Raw genomic sequence first — 13,512 nt, forward strand, 5'->3', positions numbered from 1 at the left:
AGAGTGTATGAGAGTGACAGTAAAAAGAGAGATAGTGGGAGTCTTTTATAGGATGTTGGCCAATATGATGTTTTATGTTTCTATAAAGAGCTCCAAGGCCATGTTGACTTTTCATGGTTTGGAAACACTGTTAACAGAATTACAGGATAATGTTACTTGAACACACTAGTGGCTGAAAATTGTCCATTAAGGTGACTACATGACTGAAGCACCTCGGGCTTTCAGTTCTGACAGCGTGTGAATAGGCAGAAAGCTTTTGATGCTGCACTTAACTTCGATCTCACACAATACACCCTTTTTCCCAAAGCAGTGTGTGCTGTGTGTTTTTCTTACAGGAACATTTAAGAAGTGCTTGTTTTTGTCACTAGTTTGTTGGTTTTCTATTCACTTTGCTGCCAGACGTCTAATCTCAGAACTCTTTCAATTGTAGGTGGATACACTGTAAAAAATGTCTGTAGATTTTACGGTGAAAAACTGCTAAACCATGACAGTAAAAGACCGTAAAATGATAAATGGGTTCATTCAGTTTCTTTGAAACACCATAAATCAGGGGTCTCAAACTCGCGGCCCGGGGGCCAATTGTGGTCCTCGTGATGATATTTTGTGGCCCCCACCTTGATATGAAAGTTTAATGTGAGTTTTATATGAATGGCACTTTACTGTGTTGTGTGTGGAAGGTCCCTTTAATAACTTTTTTTGTAATTGTGTGTCTTTTTTAATAATTGTGTGTCTTTTTTGGTAATTCTGTGTCTTCTTTCTGTCATTTTGTGTCTTTTTGGGGTAATTTTGTGTCTTTTTGGGTCATATTGTGTCTTTTTTAAATAATTTTGTGTCTTTTTTTAAAATTTTGTGTCTTTTTTTGGTAATTCTGTGTATTTTTTGGTCATTTTGTGTCTTTTTTTTAGTAATTAGTAGTTATATAGTTATATAATTTAGTAGTTAATATCATTTTATCTCACTTTTTTACTTCATCACAATCTAGATAATAATTTCCCTTTCAAATTTAGTTTAAGTTTAAATTAGTATATATATCCATAGCAGACTGTGGTAAGTGCAATTACTGCTTGGTTTTGAGTTGATTTTGTGGTTTTTATATCATTATTTCTCTGAAATAAAGCAAAATTGAAATCTAAAATTTTGTCACAAGATAAAACAGACATCAAGGAGTTAATTTTTAATTATAACTAAATTTTGACGAAAAACGTTTCTATATATAGGCCATTACAATATTTTTAGAATACTGTCTTGGCTGTGCTACACCAAAATTTTCCACAAGCATGTGTGTGCTCAAAATTCATAGATACTACAGGAAAAAAAGTTAAATTAGCCTGTTATCTGTTGGTCCATCCATAGTACAAAGCACCGCGCATTATAAAAGACAGCTTCATTATCCAGCATGTGTTCAATAAATCCCATAACAAGACCAAAACCAACAATGAATGGATCCTATTGACACAAATGGGCTATAAAGTGAAAGCTGATATATCTTATTCCTCTGTGCCATAGAGCTATAAACCCATTTATGGGCCACATTATTACACCGGGTGACTGGGTGCTTTTGTCATGATGCAATGGAGGTTTTTTCAGTTTTCTATTCCACAAATAACTTCTTGTATCTAATGCTTGCTGGTGAACTGAATCCACCTCAAATTCGCTGCTTCACAGCTACAATTCCCTGTTTTTGGAAATTTCTGTGGAAAACTCTATGGAGTTTTGGGCTATTTCGTCCATTTTTTAATCCTTTTCATCCTGCCTGTATACACCACTTAAAAAAGTTTAAATGCCATGTTGGTATTTTTTTTTCAGCACAACCTCTATATGACCTAGTAATAATTTATTTTTTATTCTGACTTACTGGATCAACATTTTGAACCAAAAAGAAACAAAGAAAAACCAACATAAATGTGATCTTGTGATAATTTTGTCTTTTTGTGGGTTTTTTTTAGTAATTTTGTGTCTTTTTTTGTCATTTTGTGTATTTTTTTGTCATTTTGTGTATTTTTTTGTCATTTTTGTGTATTTGTTTGGTCATTTTGTGTCTTTTTTTGGTCATTTTGTGTCTTTTTTAGGCATTTTTTCTCATTTTTTCTTTTTTAGTAATTTTGCGTCTTTTTTGGTCATTTTGTGTCTTTTTTTGGGTCATTTTGTGTCTTTTTTGGTCATTTTGTGTCTTTTCCTGGTCATTTTGTGTCTTTTTTGTCATTTTGTGTCTTTTCCTGGTCATCTTATGTCTTTTTTGGTCATTGTGTGTCTTTTTTGGTCATTTTGTGTCTTTTTTGGTCATTGTGTGTCTTTTTAAAGTCATTTAGTTTTTTTCTGTCATTTTGGGTCTTTTTTTTTTTAGTAATTTTGTTTCTTTTTTTGGTCATTTTGATACTGCCTCCAGCGGCCCTCAGGTAATTTGAGTTTGAGACCCCTGATGTAAAGTAGTATAAAACAGAAATCCTCCAGTGAAACACAAGTACCTCAAGTACTTATAGTGCTTAAGTAAATCTATTTAGTTATATTACATCACTGCCTACCCTAAAGTCATCAATCTGTAAAAGATGATATTCGTCTTTATGAGAGTTGATTTAACGATTCATTTACAAGGTACAAGAGAAAGGAAAAGTTTAGACGAATGCAGCATCTTATAATGAAGCTGTGGGAACCACATGAGGAAATGTGCACAACAAATTCATATAAAATTCAGTCTCATCCTTTAAAAATAACTTTATTTAGGAATATATACCCTGTGTGCACGACACACACTTGAATAATTAAGGTTTTCTAACTAGATTTTGATCACCCCTTGAAGTTGGAGTTTGGAAAGTCGGAGGATCGTCACCAAACTCTACCTGCTCTGTGCATCAACAGTAGTTAAGCTGAAGTAATATACAGCACTTTAATCTTATTTGTGTCTCGTTGAATCACTCTATGTGTGTTTAAACCAGGGGTCTCAAACTCAAATTACCTGGGGGCCGCTGGAGGCAGTATCAAAATGACCAAAAGAAGACACAAAATGACCAAAAAAAGACACAAAATGACCAAAAAAAGACACAAAATGACCAAAAAAAGACACAAAATGACTAAAAAAGACACAAAATGACTGAAAAAGACACAAAAATGACAGATAAAACCTAAATTGATTAAAGAAGAAACAAAATGACCAAAAAAAGACACAACATTTTTTTAAAAAGACACAAAATTATTTTAAAAAAGACACAAAATTACCAAAACAAGATACAAAATGACCAAAAACAGACACAGAATTACCAAAAAAGACACAAAATTATTAAAAAAAGACACAAAATTACCCAAAAAAAGACACAAAATTACCAAAAAAAAAGTAATTAAAGGGACCTTACACACACAACACAGTAAAGTGCCATTCATATAAAACTCACATTAAACTTTCATATCAAGGTGGGGTCAACAAAATATCGTTTTTTGGGCTGCAATGGGATTTTTTTGTACTATAACATGAGTGACCACTGAAAAAAATGTCTGCAGGGTTGAGCAACGGCACCATAACCAGCTCTATAATTCACTTTTCACACTAAACAAATAATTATCTGTATTTCCCTTCCCCTTAGGCTATAAAGCTCAGAAATGACTCGTATCACCTGAGCGGTTTCAATGCCAGCCAACGAATAACGGCCTTGAACAAGTTCACGATCATCATTTTACACATCAGACCATTCACAATTTAAGACAATAAACTACTTCAACTAAAGGGATTATAGTTTGAAACAAAGCTTTTTATTTGATTTTTTAGACGGCGCTGCAGTAAAAGCGTAGGGTGCGACCATAAAGCCATTGCAGAGAGTTCATTGACCTGGAGGTGAGCTACAACCTCACATTGATGAGCAGTCAGCATTTTACTCACTGCTCAGAACTCCATAAACGCCCGTTTACGCAGGTTAATGCCCTCTCCCTTGCAGCCCATTGGAGTCATCATATTCAGCTGTAATGGCCCTCTGGTGTCATCACATGCAGATGAGGGAGGTGGCGGGAGGCGAACAGTATATAAACAGGGAGCGGTCTTACTCCCAGTACCTTGCTTTTCCCTCAGCTTGCCTCAGCATCTCTGCTCTCACGCCTCCACACCAACACTACCGAAATGGCCTTCGCTGGAAAATGGGAAACTGAGACCCAGGAGGGATACGACGCTTTCTGCAAGCTGCTCGGTAAGACACACTGAATCTGAAAAACTCCTTCCTTTTTTTTTTTTTATACTTTATTGCAAGGCTTCTTACTTTCACAAACACAATCAGTCATTCCGTTTTCTTTACAATATTGTACCTTGTATTTTTTTCCTTTTTTTTCGAGGTATATATTCACAAAGGAAACAAAACAAGGCAAACTGGTATTTCCCAAATGAGGATCTCAAAGAAAAAGAATAAACAACAAGCTAACGACAAAAAAAAAAAAAAATACTCTTTCTCAGTCAAACAACACATGCAAAATTTGTAGGACATAAGACCAGTGGTGGAAGTACTATACTTAAGTACAATTTGTACTTTACTTGAGTATTTCCATTTCATTTAACTTTTACATTTTTAGGTAAGTATTGTACTTTTTACTCCAATACATTTAGCTTTAGACAGCTTTAGTTACTTTACTGGTCATAATTTAACATAAAAAACCTGAACAATTTAAAGTGATTCAACATTTTTTTAAATTAAATCTTATAACAGTGTATTAAGTAGTTAAATGAGCCATGTCTTTACAAAATGAAAACACTGCTTACATAGAAGCATCAATATGCATAATACTATATAATATACAAGGAGTTCACCTACAACAAGCATTCCTTTTCAAGTATTTGAAAAGGAGTGTGCGCGCTTACGTGCGCATGTGTGTACGCGCGTGAATGTATCTGTAACTGTAATCACATCAAAGGATCAAAGGCAATCAGAGCAGAGCAATCAACAGAATTAACTGCCCTGTTGAAAGTTCCGGAACAGTGACAGCAGCCAGAGGTGAACAGACTGGAATTTCTGGCCTCAAACAGAAAGCATTTTTGGCAAAACCATAATACCTATTATTGATCCGACTTCACTTTGAGCGTCCTGAGTTCTTCACACACTGTGACACGAACATTCCGTGCAATACACACCCATTATAATCTCATAATTTCTCCAAAAATGATCATGGTCATTGAACAGGGATTGATAAAAAACTATATGAGCTATTCATACACCAATACACAAGACTTGTGTCTACTGTTTAAAGTTTAAATGGAGTCTCTAGGTGAAATTATGCCGGAGAAGTAGACGTTTAAAAATCTCCAATTATTGATCTTTTTTGCTAATTTTTTTTCGTCCGTCCCATTCACTTCAATGCAAATTTTTGGGCAGTTTTTCGCGAAAAAATTTGTATTCCGTAGAGAAAAGTAATAGCACACCGATCCCGATCAAACCGCACGTTTTGATATATAATTTGTCCTGCAACTCTTCAAGTTGTAGGACTAGTAGCGGGATGAAATTGCGTCCAGAAGAGGAAGAAGAAGAAATCCACAGTATAACAGTAGTGCTCGGGGCTTTGTCCTTTTTCTTCAGTGAGTTTTGAATGCAGGACATTTACTTGTAGTGGAGTCATTTCACAGTGTTGTATTAGTACTTTTACTGAAGTAACAGATCTGAATACCTCTCCCGCCACTGCATATAACACTGCAATAAAATGCATTTTACAAACTCGCACTCACACTCGTCTTCTTTCCCCGATCCAGGTATCCCTGCTGACATCATTGAGAAGGGCCGTGACTACAAGCTGATCACAGAGGTCACCCAGGATGGAAACAGCTTCACCTGGACCCAAATCTACCCCACAAACGCCAAAGTCACCAACGCCTTCACCGTCGGCAAGGAGAGCGACATGGAGACCATCGGAGGAAAGAAATTCAAGGTAAAAAGCAAAGAATCCAGAGCTTTTTCTTGAGTTTTTTCTATTCTAATTTTTTATTTTATTTTATTTTTTATTTATTTTTTTTTCTTACTGCTTTTATTTTTCTTCTATCATTCTGCTCTTTCGTGTTGATTTCAAGCATTAATGACATGTACCTTCTTTATTTTTGTATGTGAACGAAATAAAAAAAAAAAACAATAAAGAGAAGTAAAAAAAAAAAGAAATATGCAACAACGAAGGTGATTATGAACCCAGTGGAAAGGGCCGCCCCCCCTGGATCCCTGACTGATTATAACCTGTGTGTTTTCAGGCCACAGTGCAGATGGAGGGAGGCAAGCTGAGCGTGACCTTCCCCAACTACCACCACACCTCTGAGATCAGCGGAGGCAAACTCATCGAGGTAAACACACGCCCGCTCAGGCTTTTAGTGGCGAGACCATAGCGTGATGACAGCAGTTATTATACTCAACACCCCGCAGGGATCATTAGAGTCATTAATGTTATGTTCCTGCAGCCGGGGATCACAAGGAAAACTCAGGGTTGTGCAAATGAGAGCATCTTAACAAGTCATTCTGCCTCACAGTTAACCTTTAAAACTTTTCTTTCTTTTTGAATTTCTTGGAAAATAAAGAAAAAGAACGCAGGGTAAAATTCATATAGTCATTGACAACAATTGTTCTAGGAAGGAGTCAAAATTTGCATTTTACCACAAAATTATCAAAAAAAAGACGCAACGTGACCAAAAAAAGACACAAAATGACACAAAATGACTAAAAAATGACACAAAATGACTAAAAAAAGACACAAAACCCTACTTGAGTATTTCCATTTTATGTAACTTTTACATTTTTAGGCAAGTATTGTACTTTTTACTCCACTACATTTTAAATTTATTGGAAAATAAAGAAAAAGAACGCAGGGTAAAATTTATATAGTAATTGACAACAATTGTTCTAGGAAGGAGTCAAAATTTGCATTTTACCACAAAATTACCAAAAAAAAGACGCAACATGACCAAAAAAATACACAAAATGACTAAAAAATACACAAAATGACAAAAAAAAGACACAAAACCCTACTTGAGTATTTCCATTTTATGTAACTTTTAAATTTTTAGGCAAGTATTGTACTTTTTACTCCACTACATTTTAAATTTATTGGAAAATAAAGAAAAAGAACGCAGGCTAAAATTCATATAGTTATTGACAACGAAATTGTTCTAGGAAGGAGTCAAAATTTGCATTGTATGAGGACATAAAAAGAGTGGTGGAAGTACTATACTTAAGTACGTTTTGAAGTACTTGTACCCTACTTGAGTATTTCCATTTCATGTAACTTACATTTTTAGGCAAGTATTGCACTTTTTACTCCACTGCATTTTGAATTTCTTGGAAAATAAAGAATTTAAAGGGTTAAAATTCTCAAAATATTTGAATGTTTGGTAGTTTTGAGCAGGGCAGAAGTTGTTTCAGAGGTTTATGCAGAAAAAAGTAGAAAAAAATATTAATCTGTAAAATTTTCATAGCATTTTTTTGAAGGTGGACATTTTCAGCTCGAATGGCCTGAAAGGGACATTTTAAATCTGACACTACACAAAATCTAAAAAGGCATAAAAATCAATTTTGTTCTTAATCTTTGACATATCCAAGGCTGTGATAAAAACCAATGCCCCGGCCAAAAAAAAATTATTATTTGAAAAATAACTACTTATTTGTGGGGGGGTTTTTTCATATAAAACATCAGTGACATCATGCAATCAAATTGGCATTTAAAGGGTTAAAATCGTCAAAATTTTTGAATATTTAATAGTTTTGAGCAGGGGAGAAGTTGTTTAAGAGGTTTATGCAGAAAAAAGTAAAAAAAGATCATTCTGCATAACAAGTACTTTTACTTTTGATACTTTAAGTACATTTTGATGCTGATACTTCTGTACTTTTTTTCAGTAAGTTTTGAATGCAGGACTTTTACTTGTAGTGGAGTAATTTCACAGTGTGGTATTAGTACTTTTACTGAAGTAACAGATCTGAATACTTCTTCCACCACTGCATATAACACTGCAATAAAATGCTGCTTGTTTCTAACAGTTGACCACTTTCTCTGCCTCTCTGTAGACCTCCACAGCCGGCTCTGTAGTGCTGAAGAGAACCAGCAAGAAGATCTAACTGCTGACTGACCTTTGACCTCTTGAACAGTTACAATGGAGACCTCAGCTACTACGGCAATGAATAAAATAAGAAACTAACATGAACCCGTGTCTCCGTCCATGCTTTCTAGAGGTGTATGTATACTGCTGTGGTGCTACGCTTTCAGGAATAATGTGTGATTTTAAGACATGAAACGTTCAGCTGCTGCTTCTTTTGAAATATATGAGTTTATGCAGGAGTCGGGGAAAGGATTTTGATTAATGCCGCAGCTTAAAGGGAGCCGGTGGATCCAGCTTTGCAGCAGAAGTGGCAGCATAAGACTTGAAATGGTTTTGACTCATAGGAATATGCTTAACTCAAAGAGTTAACATTTGAAAAGGTTTGCAAAGATTTCCTATATACTGCTTAGGCCCCATGAGTGGGCCTGTTAAAGAGCCTGACAGCATGAACTCAGGGTTTAAGTTAACTTTTATTGGTTTAACTCCAACAAACCACCACCTAACATTAAAAAAACTAAAGTAGCTTCACATTTTTTGGTCTTGAATCAGTGATTTTTTATTTCTCATTTGAAAGTGTCGATAACACCCCCATAACCAATATATGTTACCATTACATCATCCATTGGTTTTAATAGACTGCTGTTGTTAGAGATGTCCAAATGAAGCTTCATGAACCATTTTCTATATTTTCTGAGCCCACTAGATGGCGCTCTCTGTCCAACAAAGGGTTAAAAACACACTGAATTAGCCTTTCTTGAGCCTTTTTCTTTAAACCAAGAACGCCATCTAGTGGGGTCAACAAATGCAACTAATGGTTCATGAAGCTTCATTTGGACATCACTAGGTGCCAAGTGATACCATATACCAGGGGTCTCAAACTCAAATTACCTGGGGGATGCTGGAGGCAGTATCAAAATGACTAAAAAAAGACACAAAATGACTAAAAAAAGACACAAAATTACAAAAAAAAGACACAAAATGATTAAAAAGACACAAAATTATTAAAAAAAAGAGGCAAAATTATTTTAAAAAGACACAAAATTATTTAAAAAAAAGACACACAATTATTTTAAAAAGACACATAATTATTTTAAAAAGACACAAAAAAACATATATAAAAATACACATAAAAACATTTTTAAAAAACACACACAAAAACATTATAAAATCACACAAAACACAAATTACAAAAGCATAAAAAACACAAAAAATACAAAATATACACATGAAAACACACAAAAATAACTAAAAAACACACAAAACACAAAAAACACAAAAAACAAACTTTTTTTTTTTTTTACAAAAATCATAAAAAACACACACAAATGACACACAAAAAACATTAAACACAAAAAAAAGAAAAAAAAAATGCTGAATGCACACAGCAAAAATTAGTTTTTCATGCTCAATCTGTGTGTGACCTCCCTCCTTGTTACCACCTTAGAGCCAGGTGGTAACAATCCTGACATCATCATCACATGACATCACCACCTGACATCATCACTTGACATCATCAACTGACATCATCACATGACATCATCACCTGACATCATGACATCATCATCACCACAGGACATCATCACATGACATCATCTTCACCTGACATCACCACCACATGACATCATCACCTGACATAACCACCTGACATCATCATCCCATGACATCATCACTTGACATCACATGACATCATCATCACTTGACAACAGCATCACATGACATCATCAGCTAACATCATCACATGACATCATCATCACATGACATCATCACCTGTCATCATGACATCATCATCACATGACATCATCACATGACATCATCACCTGACATCATGACATCATCATCACAGGACATCATCACATGACATCATCATCACCTGACATCACCACCACATGACATCATCACCTGACATCAGCATCACATGACATCATCATCACATGACATCATCATCACCTGACATCACCACCACATGACATCATCACCTGACATCATCATCCCATGACATCATCCCATGACATCATCACTTGACATCACATGACATCATCATCACATGACATCACACATGACATCATCACCTGACATCATGACATCATCATCACATGACATCATCATCACCTGACATCACCACCACATGACATCATCATCCCATGACATCATCACTTGACATCACATGACATCATCACCTGACATCACACATGACATCATCACCTGACATCATGACATCATCACCACATGACATCATCATCACCTGACATCATCATTACCTGACATCACCACCACATGACATCATCATCCCATGACATCATCACTTGACATCACATGACATCATCACCTGACATCACACATGACATCATCACCTGACATCATGACATCATCACCACATGACATCATCATCACCTGACATCATCACATGACATCACCACCACATGACATCATCACCTGACATCACGACCTGACATCATCATCCCATGACATCACCACCTGACATCATCATCACATGACATCATCACCTGACAACACACATGACATCATCACCACCTGACATCAGCATCACATGACATCATCACCTGAAATCATCATCACATGACATCATCACCTGTCATCACACATGGCATGACACATGACATCATCACCTGACATCATGACATAATCATCACATGACATCATCATCACCTGACATCATCATCACATGACATCACCACCACATGACATCATCACCTGACATCACGACCTGACATCATCATCCCATGACATCACCACCTGACATCATCATCCCACATCACCTGACATCACGACATCATCATCACATGACATCATCATCACCTGACATCATCATCACATGACATCACCACCACATGACATCATCACCTGACATCACGACCTGACATCATCATCCCATGACATCACCACCTGACATCATCATCCCATGACATCATCATCACATGACATCATCACCTGACATCACACATGACATCATCACCACCTGACATCAGCATCACATGACATCATCACCTGACAACACACATGACATCATCACCACCTGACATCATCACCTGACATCATGACATGACATCATCATCACGTGACATTATCACCTGACATCATGACATCATCATCACAGGACATCATCACCTGGCATCACACATGGCATCATCACCTGACATCATGACATCATCATCACATGACATAATCTTCACCTGATATCATCATCACATGACATCATCACCTGACATCACCACCTGACATCATCATCACCACATGACATCATCACCTGACAACACACATGACATCATCACCACCTGACATCATCACATGACATCATCACCTGACATCATGACATGACATCATCATCACGTGACATTATCACCTGACATCATCATCACCTGACATCATCATCACATGACATCACCACCACATGGCATCATCACCTGACATCACCACCTGATATCATCATGCCATGACATCATCACTTGACATCACATGACATTATCTTCACATGACATCATCACCTGACATCATGACATCATCATCACATGACATCATCATCACCTGACATTCTCATCCCATGACATCATCACTTGACATCACATGACATCATCATCACATGACATCATCACCTGACATCACACATGACATCATCACCTGACATCATGACATCATCATCACATGACATCATCATCACCTGACATTCTCATCACATGACACCACCACATGACATCATCATCTGACATCTCCACCTGACATCATCATCCCATGACATCATCACTTGACATCATCACATGAAATTATCACATGACACCATTATCATATGACACCATTATCACATGACATCACACATGACATCATCACCTGACATCATCACCTGTGACGACCCCTCCCACTCTGCCTTCTTGTTTACTTCTGCTTTTGTTGCAGGTACTTGGAGTGGTTAGGAGGGTAGAGTGGGAGGGTTGTGATTGTACCTGCCCATGTGGGATGGGCTCTCCAGATGGCATAAAGGAGGGCCTTCTGCAGAGCTCCACTCTCTCTCAGCAGGCTCCAGGCCCAACACTGTGGCTTACTTTGTTTTGTTTTTTTCGCACCATACAACACAATCCTCACCATAGTTTCCACGCATCCACACACTGCTGACATGACTGACTCCTTTCTTATCTTCATACATCACTCATTTGTAAATAAGTTAATTAAATTATGTTAAATAAAATTAGTTTTTCATGCTCAATCTGTGTGTGACCTCCCTCCTTGTTGCCACCTTAGAGCCAGTTGGTAACACACCTGACATCATCATCACATGACATCACCACCTGACAACACACATGACATCATCACCACCTGACATCAGCATCACATGACATCATCACCTGAAATCATCATCACATGGCATCATCACCTGTCATCACACATGGCATCATCACCTGAAATCATGATATCATCATCACCTGACATCAGCATCACATGACATCATCACCTGACATCACCACCAGACATCATCACATGACATCATCACCTGACATCATGACATCATCATCACATGACATCGTCATCACCTGACATCATCATCACATGACATCACCACCACCTGACATCATCACTTGACATCATCAACTGACATCATCACATGACATCATCACCTGACATCAGCATCACATGACATCATCACCTGACATCACCACCAGACATCATCACATGACATCATCACCTGACATCACACATGACATCATCACGTGACATCATGACATCATCATCACATGACATCATCATCACCTGACATCATCATCACATGACATCACCACCACATGACATCATCACCTGACATCAAGACCTGACATCATCATCCCTGGACATCACCACCTGACATCATCACTTGACATCATCAACTGACATCATCACATGACATCATCACCTGACATCATGACATCATCACATGACATCATCTTCACCTGACATCACCACCACATGACATCATCACCTGACATAACCACCTGACATCATCATCCCATGACATCATTACTTGACATCATCATCACATGACATCACCACAACATGACATCATCACCTGACATCACCACCTGACATCATCATCCCATGACATCATCACTTGATATCATCACATAACATCACCACCTGACATCATCATCACATGACATCATCACCTGACAACACACATGACATCATCACCACCTGACAACAGCATCACATGACATCATCAGCTAACATCATCACATAACATCATCATCACATGACATCATCACCTGACATCATGACATCATCATCACATGACATCATCACCTGACATCATGACATCATCATCACAGGACATCATCACATGACATCATCATCACCTGACATCACCACCACATGACATCATCACATGACAACATCACCTGACATCACACATGACATCATCACCTGACATCATCATCGCATGACATCATCATCACATGACATCACAACCACATGACATCATCACCTGACATCACCACCTG

The 13,512-nt window shown here is 37.2% G+C and overlaps 1 protein-coding gene across 1 annotated transcript; it reads left to right on the forward strand.

Annotated features, from left to right (window-relative positions):
- Nucleotides 1-3,749: 3,749 nt before the first annotated feature.
- On the forward strand, nucleotides 3,750-8,155 carry LOC131980179 (gastrotropin-like). Its single transcript, XM_059344384.1, is given in 5 exon segments — nucleotides 3,750-4,085; nucleotides 4,087-4,169; nucleotides 5,714-5,889; nucleotides 6,200-6,289; nucleotides 8,001-8,155. Coding segments are annotated over 5 exon segments (534 nt in total). The 5' UTR covers nucleotides 3,750-3,951; the 3' UTR covers nucleotides 8,052-8,155.
- The last annotated feature ends 5,357 nt before the right edge of the window (nucleotides 8,156-13,512 follow it).

This window comes from Centropristis striata, chromosome 11, assembly GCF_030273125.1.
Source record: "Centropristis striata isolate RG_2023a ecotype Rhode Island chromosome 11, C.striata_1.0, whole genome shotgun sequence".
NCBI lineage: Eukaryota > Metazoa > Chordata > Actinopteri > Perciformes > Serranidae > Centropristis > Centropristis striata.